The sequence below is a fragment of the Delphinus delphis genome, chromosome 16 (assembly GCF_949987515.2).
Source record: "Delphinus delphis chromosome 16, mDelDel1.2, whole genome shotgun sequence".
Lineage (NCBI taxonomy): Eukaryota > Metazoa > Chordata > Mammalia > Artiodactyla > Delphinidae > Delphinus > Delphinus delphis.
This window is the reverse complement of record NC_082698.1, coordinates 28,631,082-28,655,212: the sequence shown is the minus strand read 5'-3', so window position 1 is coordinate 28,655,212 and position 24,131 is coordinate 28,631,082. Positions and strand designations below refer to the sequence as shown.

General features: G+C 41.7%; 1 protein-coding gene across 1 annotated transcript in view; it reads right to left on the bottom strand.

The window, feature by feature from the left end:
• Nucleotides 1-385: 385 nt before the first annotated feature.
• GOT1 (glutamic-oxaloacetic transaminase 1) overlaps nt 386-24,131 on the bottom strand; it is a 29,662-nt gene continuing 5,916 nt past the window's right edge. The window contains exons 2-9 of the mRNA XM_060034290.1: nt 21,570-21,751; nt 8,751-8,874; nt 8,007-8,119; nt 7,678-7,782; nt 6,127-6,277; nt 5,876-6,041; nt 4,921-5,063; nt 386-970 (exon numbers count right to left, since the gene is read on the bottom strand). Coding sequence (XP_059890273.1) covers nt 831-970; nt 4,921-5,063; nt 5,876-6,041; nt 6,127-6,277; nt 7,678-7,782; nt 8,007-8,119; nt 8,751-8,874; nt 21,570-21,751 — 1,124 coding nt within the window. The 3' untranslated portion in view covers nt 386-830. The remainder of the gene's footprint in view (nt 971-4,920; nt 5,064-5,875; nt 6,042-6,126; nt 6,278-7,677; nt 7,783-8,006; nt 8,120-8,750; nt 8,875-21,569; nt 21,752-24,131) is intronic.

Sequence of the window (24,131 nt, the reverse complement as noted above, 5' to 3'; positions counted from 1 at the left end):
CATGCCACTCTCTCACTTCGTCCCAGCTTACCCTTCCCCCTCCCCATGTCCTCAAGTCCATTCTCTATGCCCCAGCATTCACTTTAAATCATGGGTTACAACCCATTAGCGGATGACAAAATCAAGTCCATGGGCCTCAATCAGCACTTTCACTTTATTACTTTAGTGAAACAGAATAGAATAGAATAGAATAGAATAGAATAGAATAGAATAGAAAATATCAGAATGCATTACACATAGCAAGGGTAAATACTGTTTTATGAAACTTTCATGTCAGTTAAATGTGTGGGTGAGATATAAATGTATTTCTTAACTTGGTCACTCTAAAGAACTCAAGCTTAGGGACAGGGACACAACCATGCAGAAAGAGCAGGGAGACAGACACTCTGGATCGAGATGACGAGTTTTAATGACACAAATGACACCCACAATCACACTTGGCTCTTCAGACAACTTGATCTTTGGGACTCAAATTTGTACAGAGTAAAGCAACACAGAGGAGCACACAAGTGACATGGGCAATACTCCTGCTTCCAGCGAGGGGGCAAGACATCTACATTTCATCATCAAAGTATCTTTTTATTCTTCTCAAATAAAAGCCTTAATTTGCTCTGGCCTCCAAACGGGCTCTAATCCCAGATCCCCATTTCCTTTCAAGACATGTTCTCTTCCCGTGGGGCCAGCTTAAACAGAAACCGCCTCACCAGAACAGCTTTTCTGTCCCTCAGTAGTGTCTAATCTAGTTGTGATGTATACAACCAGGTTTGTGCAGGCAGGGAATACACGAGACAGAGGACCGCTTTGGTGGTGCTTGTTTGGGTGGTGTTTCTTCACTGGATTTTGGTGACTGCTTCATGGATGGAGCTGGCCACATAATCTAGGTTTTTGGTGGTTAAGCCACACATGTTGATCCGACCACTTGGCAGCAGATAGATGTGCTTTTCATTGACCAGATACTCAACCTGCTTGGCTGTTGAAAACCAAAAGAGATACATAATCAGAGCAGTAGGAATCCTTTAAGTAATGGAGGTCCAGAGAGTCCATTACAATGACAATTTCCTTTCTTCCCCCTAACACAGAGAAGCAAAACAATAGGAGTTATTTTGTCCACCTGACACAGTGAGAAATACACTCAGCAGATTCTGGAAACTACTCTTATGAGCTAACTTCCTAATCCCCAGCAAGTTTAACACGGTTCTTCCTGATGGGAATTTTAATCTGGGACTACCTCCCAACCAAACCTTGGAGGTTACGTTCACCGGGACACCCTATCCACTCAACCAAACCCACAGACCTAAGAACAATCCATTAATATGAAAAACTGGTTAAGAACTGCTTTGTTTATCTCTTCCTTCACCTCTATTTGTTTAAGCCTGAGCACCCAGAGCAACTTCCCTTTGACGTTTCATTTTCACAGTACATTGGACAAGGCCCTGAGATGAGCATTGCTGGATAAATGCTGTGTGTGCGAACCCACAGGCTGAACACTGCAGAGACCTCTTGGGCCTGGCGCATCTCAGCTCTCATTCACACACACACACACAGGAGGGTTTTCCCATGAGTCTGCAGAAACGCTGCTGTATGAAATGGGAAGGGACTGCCTGTACTTCCCTTCTGCCACAATCTCTAGAGCTTTTTTTGCTTTATTGCAAATCCATGAGAGAATTTTAGCTGATTTTTTTCCCCTAAGTAATTAGCACCCTTAAGGCACCATCAATTTGAGGGATCAGGATAATAATAATTGTCATGGACTGAATGTTTGTATCTCTCCAAAATTCATACTTTGAAACCCTAAGCCCCATTGTGATGGTATTAGGAGGTGGAGCCTTTGGCTGGTAATTAGGTTTAGATGAGGTCACGAGGGTAAGCATGCATGATGGGAATAGTGACCTTTATAAGAAGAGACCAAAGAGGCTTGCTCATGCACGAGCTCTCTCTCTCTCTCTCCCCCCCTCACCTCCTCCCTTCATGTGAGGATACAGCAAGAAGACAGCCACTTGCAAGCTAGGAAGAGAAACCCGACCAGAACCTGTTGATGCTGGCATCCTGATCTCAGACTTCCCAGCCTCCAGAACTGTGAGGAATAAATTTCTGTTGTTTAAGCCACCCAGTCTATGACATTTTGTTATAGCAGCCCAAGCAGACTAAGACAGTAATAAAATCATAATCATCAGAGGAGCAAACATTAGGTGCCAGGCAGTGTTCTAAGCACTTTATATTAGCTCAGTTAATCTTGATAATAACCTTATCGCCCCCATGTTACAGATGGCATAAATGGAAGTTAAATGACCTTCCCAAGGTCACACAGCTAGTCAGCTGTGAATCTGGAATTTTAAGGTAGGCAGTATAACTCCCGGCTCTCAGCTCTTAGCCAGGATACTATACTGCCTCTGTATGGAAGTGAAAAACCTAGACCCTGTACTCAGTGCTACCTTTGGGCCCCTCCAAACAAAGCCACCTTCACAGTAGCCCTGATCAGCTTTAACTATGTGAATTACAGCCATCCAAGGAGAGAGCGCCTAACCTCACACATCAACAGAGCCACAGGCACAGCACCTTGTAAAGCCTATGCCCCAGAGGTAGATGTTGTGGTTACAGGGCTCCCGCCCCGTTTTCTTAAATAGAAATGAAACTTCTTTACTTTTATGGGGAAAGGGAGTATCACAGTTGAGAAGCTAGTAAAAGTTAGGGACTCTTTCCCTAGAAAAAGGCCAATATAGGCATACCCAATTTTAAAAATATTTCAGGATGAAAGCCCCTGTTCTGACAGATAAAATGTAGAAAAGGAAGTACCACAACATGAAAATTGTAGAAACTATGTGGCGGGCACATGGGATTCAAGTCCTCTAACTTTTCTGTATGTTTAAAATTTTTCCTAATAAAATGTCGAGAGGAAAAAAAACAAACCCTGTTTTTAAAAAGGGTAAATAATGCCAAGTTCTAAAAGTATAACTTTATGTTATAAGCCCAGGTCTATTCTCACCACTTTTCAATTCATAATAAAACTAATTTCCTACTCTGGAGAGTGGGACAATATGGATACTTCATGGGAAGACATCCCCACCTTGTGAGCTTTTAGAATATTACTACTCACATGCACCCCAGTGTTCACTGCAGCACTCTTTACAATCGCCAGGTCATGGAAGCAAGCCCATCGACAGACAAATGGATAAAGATGTGGTACATATATACAATGGACTATTACTCAGCCGTAAAAAGGAACAAAATTGGGTCATTTGTAGAGATGTGGGTGGACCTAGAGACTGTCATACGGAGTGAAGTAAGTCAGAAAGAGAAAAACAAATATCGTATATTAACACATATATGTGGAATCTAGAAAAATTGTACAGATTAACCGGTTTGCAGAAATAGAGGCAGAAATAGAGACACAGATGTAGAGAACAAACGTATGGACACCAAGGGGGGAAAGTGGCGGGGTGGTGGTGGTGGGATGAATTGGGAGATTGGGATTGACATGTATACACTAATATGTATAAAATAGATAACTAATAAGAACCTGCTGCATAAAAAAAATAAATTAAAAAAAAAAGAGGGCTTCCCTGGTGGCGTAGTGGTTAAGAATCCACCTGCCAATGCACGGGACATGGGTTCGAGCCCTGGTCCAGGAAGATTCCACATGCCACAGAGCAGCTAAGCCCGTATGCCACAACTACTAAGCCTGCGCTCTAGAGCCCGTGAGCCACAACTGCTGAAGCCCGCGTGCCTAGACCCCCTGCTCTGCAATAAGAGAAGCCACCACAACAAAAAGCCCGCGCACCGCAACAAAGAGTAGCCCCTGCTCTCAGCAACTAGAGAAAACCCGCGTGCAGCAGGGAAGACCCAATGCAGCCAAAAATTAAATAAATGAATAAATAAATAAATTTATTTAAAAAAAAAAAGAAATGTGGCTAGGAAAAAAAAGAATATTACTACTAAACACCATTTCCATTACACTTAATATCTTAAAAATTGTATAAGGATGATTTTCCTTAATTAAGTGAATTAATTCCCCATTCCAGAACTGTGAGGACACCAAAGGCTAACTGAACTTTCCATTTACTTTCTTGGTTAGCCTCATTTTACCCCAAAGTGTTTCAGTGAGTCTGCAATATACAGTCTCTACCACCTTTCTTTTGGCTTTTTTCTGAGCCCATTTCAAACAGGCACTCTGATGGCCCTGGTTTATAGTACCTCCCAGTACCTAAGGTTCTACTGACTATCCAAAGGCACACATCTGTCCCCTGAGCCACTCAGACACAAGCTCCACAGGGAGGTCATATCTGCACCATGCAACCAGTGGCTTGGCTTGAGGTGCTCAGGAATTACTTATTAAATGAATGAGTCCTCTATCATCAGACGGGATGGCCAATCACTGATACACCCTACTGACGGCTGACCAAGATCGTGCATGTCTGCCTGCCAGACTGTCAACTGACTTTTAATTCCAACTACCAATCTAAATTCTTATTTATGAAGTGAAAAGAGAATGTTGTAACCTAGGCAATGCTTGGAGACTAGGAAAGACCTGTTAAGAAATTAGGTCCTTCGATAATCATATGTAATATTTATACTTAAGGTTAAGGAAAACCCAAAAGGTGCCTAAGCATTTATAAAAGATGTTTCATAAATCAAGGCTCCAAGGTACAAATCCTGTTACTTCCCAGCTGGCTCTGAGCTACTTCCCAAGCCCATAAAAATGAAAGTATCTGAGTTATGTTCTGGAGGGTAGACCACACAATGCTCTTCTGAGACCCAAGCAGTCCAGGAGATGGGCGGGGCACACTGAGAAAATCTAACTTGTTCTGGTCCAAAGTCATAGCTGACCAAATGGGCAACAGCTAAGGGAGCCAAGCCCAAGAACACTGGCTGTGAGGAGTGCTGTGTCCAACAGTGAGCATTCGAGGCGGTGGGGCCACTTACGGTTCAACCCGGTGAAACTAAACATTCCAATCTGCTCCGTGATATGGTTCCAGGTTCCAGGGGTCTTGAGGGCTTCTAATCGTGCCCTGAGCTCAGATCTCATGGTCAGAATGCGGTCAGCCATTGTCTTCACGTTACCTGTCCTGAGTGGACAGCAATATGAATACCAATCCACACAGGAGAGATGGTACACGAAAACAGAAAAATTTTTTAAATGTAATTTAATCTGTAAGCTGAAAACATGATCACAACCTGCCTATTATGGTATGTGGATGCCTGGATGGGTGGATAAGGAGACCAGAGAGATAGACTTACTAGGCAGAAGGAAAGGACTTTATTTACTGATGGAGTTTATGGCTAGTCTTAGGTATACTGGCTGTAATACCACTTATGTTTTAACTCAGACTTCAGCTAGGTGCTGCTTGAGACAGGATAATATATTTTCTTCAGCTAGGTGCTGCTTGAGACAGGATAATATATTTTCTTCAGCTAGGTGCTGCTTGAGACAGGATAATGTATTTTATCAGGTGTAATTAAGTAGAGATTGCAGATTTAGCTACTACAAAAAAATTACTGTTTCAAAATAACACAAAAAGTATATAAATTAGATAAGAATGAAGAGCCCCAAAATTGTTGCACTAACTTGAAGTTAGATATTCTATTTTATCAGAAATTCCTCCCTGTATTTCCCAACTTTAAGGGGAGGAAGCCTGGGTGGTGGGAGAGTGGGGGAAACTCCCATTCACTGAGAGCCTCCTTCCTATGTTCCCAGTGCTCTGTTACACTCATGTGTAAGTGTCAGCCCTATTTTACAGAAATAATAACTGACACTCAAAAGAGGTTCAAGTATTTTTGTCCTGCCTCTGCCAGCATAAAAGGAAGAGACAGTTAAATGTAATGGGACAATCGCTGTTCTGCATCCCCACGCTTCGCCCATCGGCGTTGAGCCCCTTACCATTCATTAAAAAGCTCAGGGTCAGAGAGGGTATGGGCCACGATTCGTGCTCCCTGAGCAGGGGGATTGGACCACGTAATTCGCACTATCTTCTCCATCTGGGAAAGGACCCGGAGGATGCTATCAGGTTCTTTCGCAACCACGGTCAGATTCCCCACTCGCTCATCTAAAAGGAAGGAGGAGAATCAGCCTTGGGGCTCCGGGGGCGGCGAGGCTGGGGCAGCTGGGCTGTAACTCATAAGAGCACTCACTGTAGAGCCCGAAGTTCTTGGAGAAGGACTGGGCACAGAAGAGCTCGAACCCTTCAGACACAAAATAGCGAATGGCCCAGGCGTCTTTTTCCAGGTTGCCAGATGCGAAGCCCTGATAGGCTGAGTCAAAGAAGGGGAACAGAAACCGGCGCTGCGAGAAAGGAAAGTGAGTCAGGGCAGGAAATCCTCCTGGAACCAACCTCAGACACCGGCCTTCCTTCCCCAACTGGTGCCTGGAAGGAATGTCTCACCCTGTCCGTTTCTCCTACCTCTTTCCTTTCTGCATCCAACTCCACTTTACATCTGTTTCTCTGTTCACCTAAATACCAACCAACAAATCTAACTTCGGTAAACCTTATTTTTTTAAGTATATTGTCCTAGAGTGTCACGATGCTGCTTTGCCAACAAGGGCACATCTGATCATGTCACTCCATGACATCAAAGATTCCCAGGGGCTCCCCATTGCCCTCAGAATAAAGTCCGAGGCTTCAGCACAGGACCTGGCCCCCATTTACCTCTCTAGCCTCATCACTCACTCGCCCCCTCCCCTGGAACTCCAGCCCGTACCAAGAATTACTTTTACTTCCTCATATGGACCATGACCTCTGCCTTGGGCTTTTGATGGTGCTCTTCCCTCTGCAGGAAACATTCCTTCCCTGCAGCCCTGACCCATCCTCATCCTTCAAGTCTAAACACGGAAACCACTTCTTCCAGGAAGGCTTCCTCTGCTACCACTAGCCCTCCCAAACTGCACGCACTCCCCAGAGTCTGGGCTATGTGCCTCCATAGGACCCCATCAACATCTCACAGTACGTGGCTGTCTCCCCAAACCGGCTGTATGCTCTGAGGGCGGGACCACCTCTGCTTTGTTCTCTATTGTCCCCCTATGGCACCTGGTACATAATAGTTTATCAAGAAGTATTCTTTAAACATGTTAATGAAGAATATATACACCTTGAGCTAGAAATTCCAGTGTAGAAAGTTATCCCAAAGAAATAATAAAAAGGAGGTTTGGGGCTTCCCTGGTGGCACAGTGGTTGGGAGTCCGCCTGCCGATGCAGGGGACACGGGTTCGTGCCCCGGTCCGGGAGGATCCCACATGCCACGGAGCGGCTGGGCCTGTGGGCCATGGCCGCTGGGCCTGCGCGTCCGGAGCCTGTGCTCCACAACGGGAGAGGCCACGACAATAAGAGGCCCGCGTACCGCCAAAAAAAAAAAAAAGGGAGGTTTATTACATATATTGTTCACAAGAGTAAGAAACCTGGGCACGAAATGGCCATCAACTGATTTAATCAATCTGTACTGTGACATAGCCATGCATGTCATGTATAACTACACTAAAAAAAAATTTAAAAAGAAAAGAGCCTGACATTCTGTATATCAAAATGTTAACAGTGGCTTTCTTTGGGTAATAGAATTTATAGTTAGTACTTATTTTTTTCTTTGGGCTTTTCTCCATTTTTCCAAATTCTTCTGTAAATAGGTACTGCTGTTGAATACATCAAATACTAATACACACTATTTTAGGAGATGCTCTGAAAAGACAGTTACCTTCATGACAGAGGCAATCTGCTTCCACTGCTCTGGAGTTGGGTCAGTCCCAGTCGGGTTGTGTGCACAGGCGTGGAGGACAAAGATGGAGAACTCGGGAGCTTTCTGGAGAGAAGGAAGCTATGTAAGTTCTGACACCAGCAGGGACATGGGGGGCAGAGTCAGGGGCACAGAGGGCAGGTACTCCCTCCTTACGTGCCATTTCAGAAACCACCATCCGGCCTGAGTAGGGTGTCTCAGACTCTCTCACCTATCAACTGATCCAAAGACTTTTCCCTGCTCTTCTTGACGTCATAGCATTCTGTCTACTTTTTCTTCTAATAACCCACCTCCAGATCATTCAGAAAACCCTGGAGGTCTAGTCCTCTCTTCGCTGCATCCCAGTAGTGATAAGACCGAATTTCTTTAAATCCAGCGGCAATAAAGACACCATTATGATTCTCTGCAAGCAAAGGGGTAAAATGTTAAATGTTTTACAAACACAAGGAGGCATGAACAGAAGGGACTCAAGGCAGCTTCCAGGGCCCTCACAGGCTCAACATCCACTGGGTGACATGGAGGTGAGGGGTTAAGATTGAGAGGAATGACTGTGACCAACAACAAGTTTGACCAGTCTAGTCATGCTGACTTACATCCTACTACAGTGGGACCTTCCTCCTCTGGGAAGGCTCAATATACACTAAAACACAAGTTCACCAAGAGTCTTGGGATAAAGTAGTCCCAATCTGAATTTAAGCATCAGGTTACCCATGTACTACCATAATCCACTGCTCAAGCCATTCTCATGTTAGTTGATCCAGGGCTGGGTTACATTTTCAGTGTAAGCAGTGAGACTCATGAGGATAATTCCTTCCCTGCCAGCCCCGACCCATCCTCATCCTTCAAGTCTAAACACGGAAACCACTTCTTCCAGGAAGGCTTCCTCTGCTACCACCAGCCCTCCCAAAACACACACACTCCCCAGAGTCTGAGCTATGTGCCTCCACAGGACCCCATCAATATAGCTGTCTCACAGTATGTAAGAATTCCTCTGGCTTCTCTGTTTCTCCTCTCGCTACAGCTACAGGACTCACCCCAGGTTGGTGAGGATACATAGACGGGCGTGTCCTTGTTGTTTGTTCCATTGTACCATCGCGCTAAGAACTCAGCTCCAATTCGAAGTGCACCTGTTCCCCCCAAACACTGCACACCTCCTACCTGAAAGAGAAGAAGCAGGGTCACTGGTTATTTAATGGTGAGGTCAGATAATATTAGGGAAAATATGGTAATGATGAGCACTTCCTTAAATGTGTTATCTCTATAAAATGTCATAACTACATGAAAAAGTATTATTTGCCCATGTTCACAAACGAGGAAACTAAGGCTAAGAAGTGAAGCACCTTGCTCAAAGTTACCAGCTACTCAGCAGAAAGGTCAGATCTTCACCCAGGAAGTCTGGAAGTCTGACCCCCAAAGGAGTATCCCTCTGAACACAGAGGTGGAGGACATACCTAGGCCCTAGGACATACCTCGGGCACACTAGAGTGTGCCCTGCAAAGCAAACCCATCCGTTTGCACCCATCCCAAGATCAAAACTGCCCTCCAACAGAAGCCAGTAAAATAATGTTCCGAGCTTGCTATTATCAGTCTGCAATGCCCTTTCTCATCGCTATGACAAAGGCTTATTAATCCTTAGAAATGTTCTCACAGAACAAAGGTTATATGCAAATACTACTCTCCTCTCCTGAAGCTTCCTCTTATCTTAAAATGGCCTCACCTGGGCAATAATAAAAGTCCTACGTTTTACTGTTTACAAAATACCTTCACACACATTCTTGTTTGACCCTCACACAGCCCTGTAAAGTAAGTTCTAGATCCCCAATTTATACATGAGGAAATTGATTCAGAGAAGTGGTTCACCAAGGGATTCGCAGCTGGTGAGCGGCAGAGGTGGGTATAAATCCAGGCCTTCTCACTCTACATCTAGTCACTAGGCCCTACTTCTGTTGTTCTGCCTAAACATCTTTGCTTTTGCCCCTTCACACTTCTAATTAGGTTTTAGCATAACTCTTTCAGTAGAGAAATATCATTAATTATGTGTTGCTTAATATGTCTAAAGGAGAAAGAAAGAGAAAGATCACATAAGAATGTCTACTGAAAAGGAAGGACACACACCAATGTAATAACAGCAGCAACCTCTGGGGAGGGGCCTAGGATGTGGGAATAGTGGTCAAAGGGACTTTGGCCTAATCTACAAGTTGTTTTTTTAAAAAATAAGGAGAATGTATTCATGTATTATTTGGAAAATTTTTTAATAATTTAAAATATATATTTAGATGTCTGTAATTTGCTATAAAATAATTCAGTTTTGGCAGGGAGGGTGGGGGAATATACAAGACTGACCAAATACAGATCATTGTTGAAGCTAGCTGATGGATCCATGGGGTTTTGTTCATTACAGTTTTAACTACTTTTGTATATATTTGAAATTTCCCACAATAAAGAAGTAAAAAAAAAATCTTCCTAAAGAAGAAAAGCTTCCAAAATCTTTTAAAAAAAAAACTAACGTCAACACCAATGCTGAAAGATGACAAAGGGAAAAAAAAGAGAAAAAAGAGACCTCTTTCATGAATATTGATACTAACTTCCTAAATATTGATGAACAGTATGAATCCAATAGTGCATATAAAAATACTCCCTTGGTCAAGTTAGTCATCCCACGAATGCACGATTATTAACAAATATAGGAGTGAGTCAGTTTTCCTGGACCTCTCCCATGTATATATGTTATTAAACTTTGATTTTCTCCTATTTTAAAAAAAAGAGAAAAGAAATATAAAATTTGTCATGCTGCTAGATAGAGAAAATGATCACCCAAATGATCATCATAACAGGAGAAAACAATAGAGCTATTTCTGATATAAATGCTTGGTAAAAAAAGAAGCAATGAGACTTCCTAAAAATAACTAAAAAGAAAAAAAAATAAGATCCAGCCATGATGAGTAAGTCAGCTTCATGAAGAACACTGAATCACGAGCAGAAGTTCCCTTTAAGCTAGGAACTAGGCAATAATACCAATTATCACTATTATTCCCCACTGCTCTATTTATATTCAGAGATCTGAGCATCTGTGAAAGAACATCGCCTGAAACATGAAACAGAAGCGAAGTTGACGTTCAGGAAAACGAGGAACTGAGCACGGCATCCACTGCAGAGAGGAGCAAAGGCAGTGGACTGGGATGGAAAAGGTCACTGTGCATCAGATGTGGTTCTTCAAAGTGGTCCCCCCGAGCACTGGTCCCTTCCCATTACTTTATTTTCTTTTTATGTTAATAATTTCATTCATTCATTCATTCATTTATTACAGTAGGTCCTTGTTGGTTACCTACTTTAAATATAGCAGTGTGTACCTGTTGCTTCCCATTACCTTAAAGGTTTGGGCTTCACATTGTGACCTACCTGGATTCCTTACGCAAAACTCGACCAAGGTGATGTAACCTAAATGTACATTCATTTTTTATGGATTTGTCATCAGCTAAGCTGAATGTCAACTTTATTCATTATTTCATATTTCAAATACCTCAGCACTTTGTATAGGAATGTTGATACTTCCTATACAAATGAGCAAGGTCTCCCTTAAAGCAGGGACTTAAAGTTATCATGGATATGTGACAGGTGCATGTGGATATCAGTAAAGACATTCCCAAGCATAGTTTTTATATTTCCTGTGCTCAGCTTTTTTTTTTGTTTTTGGGGGGTTTTTTTGTTTTGTTTTAATTAATTTATTCTTTTTTCTTATTAGTCATCCATTTTATACACATCAGTGTATACATGTCAATCCCAATCTCCTGATGCATCCCACCACCACCTCCGCCCCCGCCACTTTCCCCCCTTGGTATCCATACGTATGTTCTCTACATCTGTGTCTCTATTTCTGCCCTGCAAACCGGTTCATCTGTACCATTTTCTAGGTTCCACATATATGCGTTAATACACGATATTTGTTTTTCTCTTTCTGACTTACTTCACTCTGTATGACAGTCTCTAGATGCATCCACATCTCTACAAATGACCCAATTTCGTTCCTTTTTATGGCTGAGTAATATTCCAGTGTATATATGTACCACATCTTCTTTATCCATTCATCTGTCGATGGGCATTTAGCTTGCTTCCATGGCCTGGCTATTGTAAATAGTGCTGCAATGAACATTGGGGTGCATGTGTCTTTTCGAATTATGGTTTTCTCAGGGTATATGCCCAGTAGTGGGATTGCTGGGTCATATGGTAATTCTAATTTTAGTTCTTTAAGGAACCTCCACACTGTTCTCCATAGTGGCTGTATCAATTTACATTCCCACCAACAGTGCAAGAGGGTTCCCTTTCCTCCACACCCTCTCCAGCATTTGTTGTTTGTAGATTTTCTGATGATGCCCATTCTAGCTGGTGTGAGGTGATACCTCATTGTAGTTTTGATTTGCATTTCTCTAATAATTAGTGATGTTGAGCAGCTTTTCATGCTTTTTGGCCATCTGTATGTCTTCTTTGGAGAAATGTCTATTTAGATCTTCTGCCCATTTCCGGGTTGGGTTGTTTGTTTTTTTACTATTGAGCTGCATGAATTGTTTATATATTTTGGAGATTAATCCTCTGTCTGATGATTCATTTGCATATACTTTCTCCTATTCTGAGGGTTGTCTTTTTGTCTTGTTTATGGTTTACTTTGCTGTGCAAAAGCTTTTAAGTTTCATTAGGTCCCACTTGTTTATTTTTGTTTTTATTTCCATTACTCTAGGAGGTGGATCAAAAAAGATCTGTGATTTATGTCAAAGAGTGTTCTTCCTATGTTCTCCTCTAAGAATTTTATAGTGTCCAGTCTTACAATTAGGTCTCTAATCCATTTTGAGTTTATTTTTGTGTATGGTGTTAGGGAGTGTTCTAATTTCATTCTTTTATATATACCTGTCCAGTTTTCCCAGCACCACTTATTGAAGAGACTGTCTTTTCTCCATTGTATATCCTTGCCTCCTTTGTCATAGATTACTTGACCATAGGTGCATGGGTTTATCTCTGGGCTTTCTATCCTGTTCCATTGATCTATATTTCTGTTTTTGTACCAGTTCCATATTGTCTTGATTACTGTAGTATAGCTTTGTAGTATAGTCGGAAGTCAGGGAGTCTGACTCCTCCAGCTGCATTTTTTTCCCTCAAGACTGCTTTGGCTATTCGGGGTCTTTTGTATTGATTACTGTAGTATAGCTTTGTAGTATAGTCGGAAGTCAGGGAGTCTGATTCCTCCAGCTGCATTTTTTTCCCTCAAGACTGCTTTGGCTATTTGGGGTCTTTTGTATCTCCATACAAATTTGAAGTTTTTTTGTTCTAGTTCTGTAAAAAATGCCATTGGTAATTTGATAGGGATTGCATTGAATCTGTAGATTTCTTTGGGGAGTATAGTCATTTTCACAATATTGATTCTTCCAATCCAAGAACATGGTATATCTCTCCATCTGTTGGTATCATCTTTAATTTCTTTCATCAGTGTCTTATAGTTTTCTGCATACAGGTCTTTTGTCTCCTTAGGTAGGTTTATTCCTAGGTATTTTATTCTTTTTGTTGCAGTGGTAAATGGGAGTGTTTCCTTAATTTCCCTTTCAGATTTTTCATCATTACTGTATAGGAATGCAAGAGATTTCTGTGTATTAATTTTGTATCCTGCAACTTTACCAAATTCATTGATTAGCTCTAGTAGTTTTCTGATGGCATCTTTAGGATTCTCTATGTATAGTATCATGTCATCTGCAAACAGTGACAGTTTCACTTCTTTTCCAATCTGTATTCCTTTTATTTCTTTTTCTTCTCTGATTGCTGTGGCTAGGACTTCCAAAAGTATGTTGAATAATAGTGGCAAGAGTGGACATCCTTGTCTTGTTCCTGATCTTAGAGGAAATGCTTTCAGTTTTTCACCATTGAGAATGATGTTTGCCGTGGGTTTGTCGTATATGGCCTTTATTATGTTGAGGTAGGTTCCCTCTATGCCTACTTTCTGGAGTGTTTTTATCATAAATGGGTGTTGAATTTTGTCAAAAGCTTTTTCTGCATCTATTGAGATGATCATATGGTTTTTCTTCTTCAATTTGTTAATATGGTGTATCACATTGATTGATTTGCATATATTGAAGAATCCTTGCATCCCTGGGATAAATCCCACTTGGTCATGGTGTGTATGATTCTTTTAATGTGTTGTTGGTTTCTGTTTGCTAGTATTTTGTTGAGGATTTTTGCATCTATATTCATCAGTGATATTGGTCTGTAATTTTCTTTTCTTGGAGTATCTTTGTCTGGCTTTGGTAACAGGGTGATGGTGGCCTCATACAATGATTTCGGGAGTGTTCCTTCCTCCGAAAATTTTTGCAAGAGTTTGAGAAGGATGGGTGTTAGCTCTTCTCTAAATGTTTGATAGAATTCACCGGTGAAGCCATCTGGTCCTGTACTTTTGTTTGTTGCAAGATTTTTTTTTTTTTTTTTTGTGGTACACGGGCCTCTCACTGCTGTGGCCTCTCCCGTTGCAGAGTACAGGCTCTGGACGCGCAGGCTCAGTGGCCATGGCTCACTCCATGGCACGTGGGATCTTCCCAGACCGGGGCACGAACCCATGTCCCCTGCATCGGCAGGCGGACTCTCAACCACTGTGCCACCAAGGAAGCCCTGTTGCAAGATTTTTAATCACAGTTTCAATTTCATTACTTGTGACTGGTCTGTTCATTTTATCTATTTCTTCCTGGTTCTGGAGGAAGAGGGGAGGTTATACCTTTCTAAGAATTTGTCCATTTCTTCCAGGTTGTCCATTTTATTGGCATACAGTTGCTCATAGTAATCTCTTAGGATGCTTTGTATTTCTGCGGTGTCTTGTAACTTCTCTTTCATTTCTAATTTTATTGATTTGAGTCCAGTCCCTCTTTTTCTTGATGAGTCTGGCTAAGGGTTTATCAATTTTGTTTATCTTCTCAAAGAACAAGCTTTTAGTTTTATTGATCTTTGCTATTGTTTTCCTTGTTTCTATTTCATTTATTTCTGCTCTGATCTTTATGATTTGTTTCCTTCTGCTAACTTTGCATTTTGTTTGTTCTTCTTTCTCTAGTTCCTTTAGGTGTAAGGTAGATTGTTTACTTGAGATTTTTCTTGTTTCTTGAGGTAGGCTTGTATAGCTATAAAATTCCCTCTTAGAACTGCTTTTGCTGCATCCCATAGGTTTTGGATCGTCGTGTTTTCATTGTCATTTGTCTCTAGGTATTTTTTGATTTCCTCTTTGATTTCTTCAGTGATATCTTGGTTAGTTAGTAGCATATTGTTTAGCCTCCATGTGTTTGTGTTTTTTCCCTTGCAATTCATTTCTAATCTCATAGCACTGTGATCAGAAAAGATACTCGATATGATTTCAGTTTTCTTAAATTTACTTGGCTTGATTTGCGACCCAAATGTGATCTATCCTGGAGAATGTTCCGTGCACACTTGAATAGAAAGTGTAATCTGCTCTTTTTGGATGGAATGTCCTATAAATATCTCTGGTCTATTGTTTCATTTAAAGCTTCTGTTTCCTTATTTATTTTCATTTTGGATGATCTGTCCATTGGTGTAAGTGAGGTGTTAAAGCCCCCCACTATTATTGTGTTACTGTCGATTTCCTCTTGTATAGTTGTTAGCATTTGCCTTATGTATCGAGGTGCTCCTACATTGGGTGCATATATATTAATAATTGTTATTTCTTCTTCTTGGATCCCCTGATCAATATGTAGTGTCCTTCCTTGTCTCTTGTAACATTCTTTATTTTAAAGTCTATTTTATCTGATATGAGTATTGCTACTCCAGCTTTCTTTTATTTCCATTTCCATGGAATATCTTTTTCCATCCCCTCACTTTCAGTCTGTATGTGTCCCTAGGTCTGAAGTGGGTCTCTTGTAGACAACATATATATGGGTCTTGTGTTTGTATCCATTCAGCAAGCCTGTGTCTTTTGGTTGGAGCATTTAATCCATTCACATTTAGGGTAATTATCAATATGTGTGTTCCTATGACCATTTTCTTAATTGTTATGGGTTTGTTTTTGTAGGTCCTTTTCTTCTCTTGTGTTTCCCACTTAGAGAAGTTCCTTTAGCATTTGTTGTAGTACTGTTTTGGTGGTACTGAATCCTCTTACCTTTTGCTTGTCTGTAAAGCTTTTGATTTCTCCATCGAATCTGAATGAGATCCTTGCTGGGTAGAGTAATCTTGGTTGTAGGTTCTTCCCTTTCATCACTTTAAGTATATCATGCCACTCCCTTCTGGCTTGTAGAGTTTCTGCTGAGAAATCAGCTGTTAACCTTATGGGAGTTCCCTTGTATATTATTTGTCATTTTTCCCTTGCTGCTTTTATTAATTTTTCTTTGTCTTTAATTTTTGCCAATTTGATTACTATGTGTCTCGGCATGTTTCTACTTGGGTGTATCCGGTATGGGATTCTCTGCGCTTCCTGGACTTGGGTGGCTATTTCCTTTCCCACGTTAGGGAAGTTTTCGACTATAATCTCTTCAAATATTTCCTCTGGTCCTTTCTCTCTCTCTCTTCTCCTTCTGGGACCCCTATAAGGCGAATGTTGTTGCGTTTAATGTTGTCCCAGAGGTCTCTTAGGCTGTCTTTATTTCTTTTCATTCTTTTTACTTTATTTTGTTATGCAGCAGTGAATTCCACCATTCTCTCTTCCAGGTCACTTATCCGTTCTTCTGCCTCAGTTATTCTGCTATTGATTCCTTCTAGTGTAGTTTTCATTTCAGTTATTGTATTGTTCATCTCTGTTTATTTGTTCTTTAATTCTTCTAGGTCTTTGTTAAACATTTCTTGCATCTTCTTGATCTTTGCCTCCATTCTTTTTCCGAGGCCCTGGATCATCTTCACTATTATTATTCTGAATTCTTTTTCTGGAAGATTGCTATCTCCATTTCATTTAGTTGTTTTTCTGGGGTTTTATCTTGTCCCTTCATCTGGTACATAGCCCTCTGCCTTTTCATCTTGTCTATCTTTCTGTGAATGTTGTTTTTGTTCCACAGGCTGCAGGATTGTAGTTCTTCTTGCTTCTGTTGTCTGCCCTCTCCTGTGCTCAGCTTTTAACCCCACCCTTTCTCTCCCACTCCAAAAAGCAAAGTCATTAACTAAAAGAAGTCACAAAGTCAGTAGACTAGATTGGAAATGTGTTTGGAAGAGATAAACCCACTTCACTAACAGTAACTAATTCTTTATTTTTTTATTTTCATTTTTTGCAGTACGCGGGCCTCTCACTGTTGTGGCCTCTCCCGTCGCGGAGCACAGGCTCCGGAACGCGCAGGCTCAGTGGCCATGGCTCACAGGCCTAGCTGCTCCGCGGCATGTGGGATCTTCCCAGAGCAGGGCATGAACCCGTGTCCCCTGCATCAGCAGGCGGACTTTCAACCGCTGCGCCACCAGGGAAGCCCCTGTAACTAATTCTTGATATTCATGATGTATATGACACTTGACATATTAAATTCCCAAGAAATTATCATTCCCTCTAAAAATATATTGTACACTAGATGGCTTCAGTGAAACACAGATGGCTCTAAACTATATCAGCAACTAGCGGAAACGAATTTTTGGTGAATCAATAATATGTCAATTCGGTCATTCTCTGAACTGATTTTTGGCAAATAGCTGTAAAGCTCAAGAAAATCCTGTATTTGGGATGAAGGAAAAAAATCATAATAGCAAAGGAAATAAATACAAACTTCAAAAGGAGCCAGACAACTGGACCTGGGTGGCTAAACAGGAGTATCCAGAACAAGAGAAATCCAGTAAGACTTGGCAGAAAGCTATGCCAGCAATCTGTATTCCCAATTTAGCCATGAATTGCCTGAAGGAATCCCTGCTGGGCTCTAGAACACTTGTCCGAGATCACAATTTGCTGATGTAATGACTTCCCTGTGAGGAGCAGGAGAGCTATTTAGGAGTTGCTTGTGGCCAAGGCTATGATGCATTGATCTGGGTGCTCCTAGCAATTCATGTGGTATCCGGCATGTGGCACTAAAGACACATGGGCTGAACTAGATGAAGAAGAAGACAGTGTTGACAAGGTGAGAGCCACAGAGAAAGCCCCAAGTCTCCCAGAGGCAACGGTCCGAGCAGGAAACTGGGACACCATCTCATGCGCCACAAGCCCTCCTACCTGCAGTGGCTCAGTAATTTCAGAAGCTGAAATGTTACCAGGCAGGAGATGACAATTTGACATTTGGTCTGGATTCTAAGATCTGAAGATGGAAAAGCAGAAGGCGGCAGTGACGAGTCTAGAAAACAGGTCTCCTCAAAATGGCTGATGGACCTGGTAATGTAAAATCTTGAGAAGAAAAATCTAAGAGAGGACATGATTACTGTTTGTTTTCTGGTTCATTCTTTCATTCATGCCTCACCTCCTTCAAGTTTTGGCTCAAATGTCATTTCTGTTTCTACCATGACCACCCTAGTTAAAACTGTATCCACTCTCACTCCCACCCTCAGCACTCCTAATATGCCTTCCTCTCCTCTGTTTTTGTAGCATTTATCATCTTTCAAAAAACTATATAATGTTCCTATTTATTATGTTTACTGTCGGTTTCTCCCAACAAAACTGTAAGCCGGGCAATGGTTTTGGTCACCACTGTGCTCCAGCATCTAGAACAGTGCCTTGTGGTGAGCACACATCTGCTGACTGAACGAATGAGTGAATTAAAACATCTGAGATCTCTGAGGTGCCAGGCTAGGAGCTAAATGCTGAAGATTCATGAGGTAAATAAGTAAACCATTGGGACTTCCCTGGTGGCACAGTGGATAGGACCCCGTGCTCCCGGTACAGGGGGCCCAGGTTTGATCCCTGGTCAGGGAACTAGATCTCACATGCATGCCGCAGCTAAGAGTTCACGTGCCACAACTAAGGAGCCCATGGGCTGCAACTAAGACCCAGCACAACCAAATAAATAAATAAATAAAAGAACCATACTTCACACCATACACACACACACACACACACACACAAATTTTTTTAAGTAAGTAAATAAGCCATCACCCCTGCCCTGGAGGAACCTAGGGTCTTGCGGGAGGGACAGGCTTACAAAATTGTACATTAAACACAGTAAGTACTGCTTTTCCCAAGCGATGCACAGTCCTGTGATGACTCAGAGCACTCCAACAACTAGCTCTGCCTGAGAGAGCTCAGGATTCAGCATGGAAGTGACCCTTGCTCAGGCCTTGAAGGACTTGGAGGTGGGGACTGGGGAGTCAGAGAAGTGAAGGGGGCATTCCTAGCAGAAGGAACAGCTGAGGCAAAGGTGCCAAGTCATGGCAAGGCTCGGAAGGTCTAGAAAACAGCAGGCTCTTAGGATGGCAGGCCCCTGAGAGGATGGGAGCAAGAGTAACTGCAAGAACAGGATGACACCTGGCTACAAAACACACTGCATGCCCAGGTCAGAGTCTGCATTTTACCCTGTAGATAATGGAAGAGCTACTGTGTGTCTGTGAGAGGGGAAGCAGGTGACACAATTAGCTCTTTTTTTTTTTTGCTGAGGAAGATCATTCTAGCTGCACTGTGCAGAATGTACTAGAATGGGGAAGAGACTAGAGGCAAGAGGCTATTATAAGAATCCAAATGAGATGATGGTGGGCTGAGCTAAGATAGTCACCTGGGGATGGTCCAGGGAAAGAGCAAGTGCTCAGAGCTCAGTATGAACTGGTACCCAGGGTGTTGTAGATGCCAAGAGGGTATCCTAAACCATTACACACACACACACACACACACACAAAAAGTAAAAAGTAAAAATCTTCAAATATTTACAGACTGCCATTTAAATTTGTTCTATGATCAAAAACATAACACAGGATGAACTAGACTAAGAGGAAGGGCTCTATGCCACAAGCAATAGCCCCAAGCCTCAGTATTAAGTGATCAAAATGGGGAACAGAGCATTTTGTTCCTGGGCAGAGGAACAAGCATCTATCTGCCAACATAGTTAATAAGCATCATATAAGAAATGTATAGTCTTAGAGGAAGAAGCTCCCCAACACAGAACCTCTGTTTTCATTTGTCAGCAATGGAATTCCAACTAATTTATCAACAACGTCTCAGAAGATCACCTCCAGTCGCCAAAGTTCCCCATTTTCAAACTTCATCAGGACTCTCTCTCTCCCTCAGTGGAAACCCTAGATTTTCAGAGCAACTTCCCAATGTCACCCATAATCTCTAAAGTCTACCATTTCTACCCATATTCCTTCTGTTCCTAGAGGCAAGTCAGTTACAGTCTCTTATACCAATCCAGACAAAACCCTCATCAAGTTAATTACTTATCTAACCATTGATCTGAGTTCCAAGACCTTCACGCAGAGCCTCCAGGTCTCCTGATATACATAAGAACGTGCCTGTGTGCAGCCTTCATTTTACCCTGCCCACTCTGCTTATCACGGCATCTGGGTAACAGCATGGAAATAAATCAGTGACTCCAAGATGTGGTCTCTTTCATGCATGAAGGCTGTACCTGCATGAAGGCTGCTCAGCGGGGCTGACACTGCCTAGCAGAGCAATAAGGGAAGTTGGTTTAAATTGCACAATACCTAATCGGACTATTGCAAAAACCTGAGCTCTTCCCTTTCCTACTCATCCAGCCAGGTTTATCTTCTTCAAACACTCTTATTGGGTAACTTCTCTGCGCAAAACTTCAAGGGGCTTCCCCTGCCCTGGCTGCCAAAATCAGCCTCCCTGATCTATCCAGCATGTTCCCAGCCCATATCAGGTAGGTAGGTCTCTTTACAACCTAGACCTGCTCACCTCCAACCTCTGTCCCTGGACTCCTACTGCTCCAAACAAATACCCCTCCTTTTTCTTCCTCTGTACTTTGCGGTTCTCAACCTTGGCTGTACTTTGCAGTCACATGGGGAGCTTTTAAAAAATACCCATGAAGGGAAGGGAATTGTAGGGAAAGGTAATAAAAGGGCAGAGAAAGGTGGTACCCTCCAAGATTCTGATTTAACAGGTCTGGTATGGGATCCAGCCATCAGAATGTTTTTAAAACCTCCCAGGTGATACAGTCACAGTTGAGAACCAGTGTCCTGGCCTCATTCCCCAAGGTTCAGCTCAAGTCCCATTTCCAGCCTTTGTCAGTCTCTCTGAATTCCTACAACACTGATAATCTCTATCACACCACTTTCTGCCACATACAGACTCTCCCCAAATGCATTTCTCTTCCATGTATCTCTAGTTATACATAGACTACATACCAGGAAGCATTTAAATGAAGAGAAGCTGAGATCAAGGCTAGAAGAATCAAATATTAGAACTGGCAGGATCTTCAGAGAGCATCTAGACTAGTGGCTCTTGGACTTTCGGGGGCCATAGGTTCCTTCAGAAAATCTGATAAAAGTTATGAACTTTCTCTCCAGAAATACACTTAAACACAGAATTCTGCCTAAAATTTCAGGGAGTTCAGAGGCCCCCTTGAATGATCCCCTATGCAAATGCTCCTTATAGGACCATGAACCATAAACTAGTCTTTTCCTAACATACAGATGAGACATAGGGGCTAGAGGGGCAAATGACTTGCCTTTGGTCAAAAGTAGTGGCAGAGCTGGGTCCAGACCCTAATCTCTTGATCATTCCATTAAATTCCCTTGGCTGGCACTTCCATTAACTGCTTCAAACCCAGCAGCTGAAATCCAATCATCTCTTGGGCAAAAGTGAACAACTGAAGAAGCTGTGCTTTATACAAAAGCATGTTATTCGTGCTATCAAGTCCCTGAGGTCACACTATTTAAACCCTTATTCACTGACAGTTCAATAGACATAACACCTAATTTTTAACCACTTTTTACCCTCACAGTTTCTAGAAAAAAATAGATCCTCACCCAAAACTCACCCGCTTCTCCTGCAGAGCTGGGCTGTCATCCCCAAGGGCCAGGTGGGAAGCACGGGTCCGGAACTCTGCCAGGCCCAGGATGGGCAGGTACTCGTGGTTTACACTGCTGTCATTAGCAATCCTCTGCTCCACCTTCCTCACGACTGGCAAAACCCAGGGCTGGCTATCATCCGTGCGATAAGCTGGGACACGGGAAAGAGACATAAAATGGAGGAGTCTTAGGCTTCGTCAAAGGAAGAATTCGGAGCTGTGAACAGGGAGAGTTCTACCACCTTCCAATCCAAACAGAACTGTGAGGGAAATTAAAGTTCATTCACTTACTGGCTGCCTGCTTTGGGCCAGGCACCGGGCTAGGTGCTGGGAAGGCAGAAGGACAGTTTCCTATCCTTACGGAAATTATAGTTCTTAAATATGTGACCTCCAAAAAGTAGAATGCTGAAATAAAACTGGGACATCAAAGAGCCTGATCGAGTGAGAGAGTGCACGCAAAAGCACTCCGCAAATTAAAAATACCTTACAAATGCTATGTCAATATCACTAGGGCACTGAGGTCTCTACGACCACTGGCCCAGTAATCGCCTTCCTTCTGCATCTCCCCAAGAAAAGGGTTCGGTGCTACTTCACATGAACGCTGCACCTTCAAACATAAACATGGAGAGAGAGGAGGGCGGAGGGAGGCCCACCTCCTCCTCTTGTCCTTTAAGAACAGAAATGAGACAAATGGCGAGGAAACACCTGTGACTGAAGAGTCCCACAACTGGTTACACAATCATCGAACAACAAGTTTAAACACATCTTTGTCCTCTTGCTGTTTTTTGACATCAGTCAGTGTTTACCATTTTGACTGTTCCTACCACTCACTTCCTCTGCTTCACACTTTTATGGATCTAAGTTTACCTGTTTCATAATTTTTAATCTTGATTACAGCAAATTTCTAAGCATTTCTTCTATGCTAAAAGTATTTTTAGTCTACTTTGAGTTATCCTGTCACTGATTTTTTTCCTATACTACCCTATAATCATTGAGATTATAGCTTGAGAGGGCAGCTGCTTTGGCTTGCATCCAAGCCAATGACTTCTCTGAGCAGGATTCCTGACAAGGATTTGCTTCTGCTGGACTGTTTAGGTCTCCAATAAGCCTATACTTTGGCAAGTGACAGTGAAACAAATTTTTTAAGTAATTCTTCTTTATCTTGTTGATTTCTGCTCAACATTAATCCTTTTTTTTTTAAATCACTTTTTTAGGGTGGTTGATACTGTTTACTGAACAACACATGTTGACTGTAGAAAATTTAGAAAAGCCCAGAAAGAAAATAATAAACATTATGATTAACATGTAATTCCAGCACTCAGAGATAAGGAGTATGAAAATTTTGGTGTACAGCCTTTTAAACTTTATTTTACATGAGTATATTCTTTTATCAATTGTGTCATTTTTTATATAGAATTTTCAACATGCTTTTTTCCACTTATTAAATATATATTATGAATATCTTTCATCATCATTAACTATTTAAGTCTGTGCACACAGACTGTCTTTGTTCTTTTTAGAGCTGCATAACTGATAAATGTACTATAATTTGTTTTGTGAGTCTCCTGTCGATGGACATTTGAGTTGTTTCTAATCTTTGGCTATTAGAAAATAATACTTCAGTGAACCTTGTACATATGTCATCTTACATGTATGTAAATATAGCTGTAAGAGGCAGGGTTGAAAATGGAAGAGTAGGTTGAGAAGTATGTGTATGTGTAATTTTGTTGTTGTTTATGAGGGTATACATTAGTTTACTACTTTCAACTGATTTTCATTTTACAACACATGGTTGTAGGACAAATATGGTTAAAACAACTGATTGGAAGAATACTGGTGGCAATCAATGAAAAGTTTAAATGCAAATATATTACTTTTAAGCATACTTTGTGTATTTGTAGTTTTGACAGATATATCCACATTGCCTTTTTTATAGGGCTGTTATCAGTGTACATCGCTGCCGTAGGGCAGGGGTGTTATCAGTGTACATCGCTGCCATCAATGTACAAGAGTGTCTGCTTCCCCACAGCCACAGCCACTGAGTGAATTTTTGCCAATTTAAGAGTCCAAATGCTATCTCAGGGTAGTTTAAATTTGCATTTCTCTTATCGTGGATGCAACTGGGCATTTTTCATATATATGAGCCATTTACAACACAATTTTAGTGGCTAGACAATATTCCTTTCTATGTATAATTTATTAACTATTTGTGTTGCTTTTGACTATTTGCTAAAATAAACATTGTAATTAACGTTCTTATACTTTACACATTCATGAGCGCTTCCTTAGGAAAACTTTTTCTAGATGTAAAATTACTAGATCAAAAGTCAGACAACAAATAAGACTTTATAAGATATTTTGATTTTGCATCTGTCGTCTACTCCCATCAACTAACCCTACCTTCCAGGAATGTGTCATCTGCAAATTTGAAAAGCACATCAAGCTAGGAATAAAAATGTGGAGAGAGTTCCAGACTGACAGCCACTAACCAACAACCAGTCTCTGGGTAGATGAATCTGACTCACAATACTG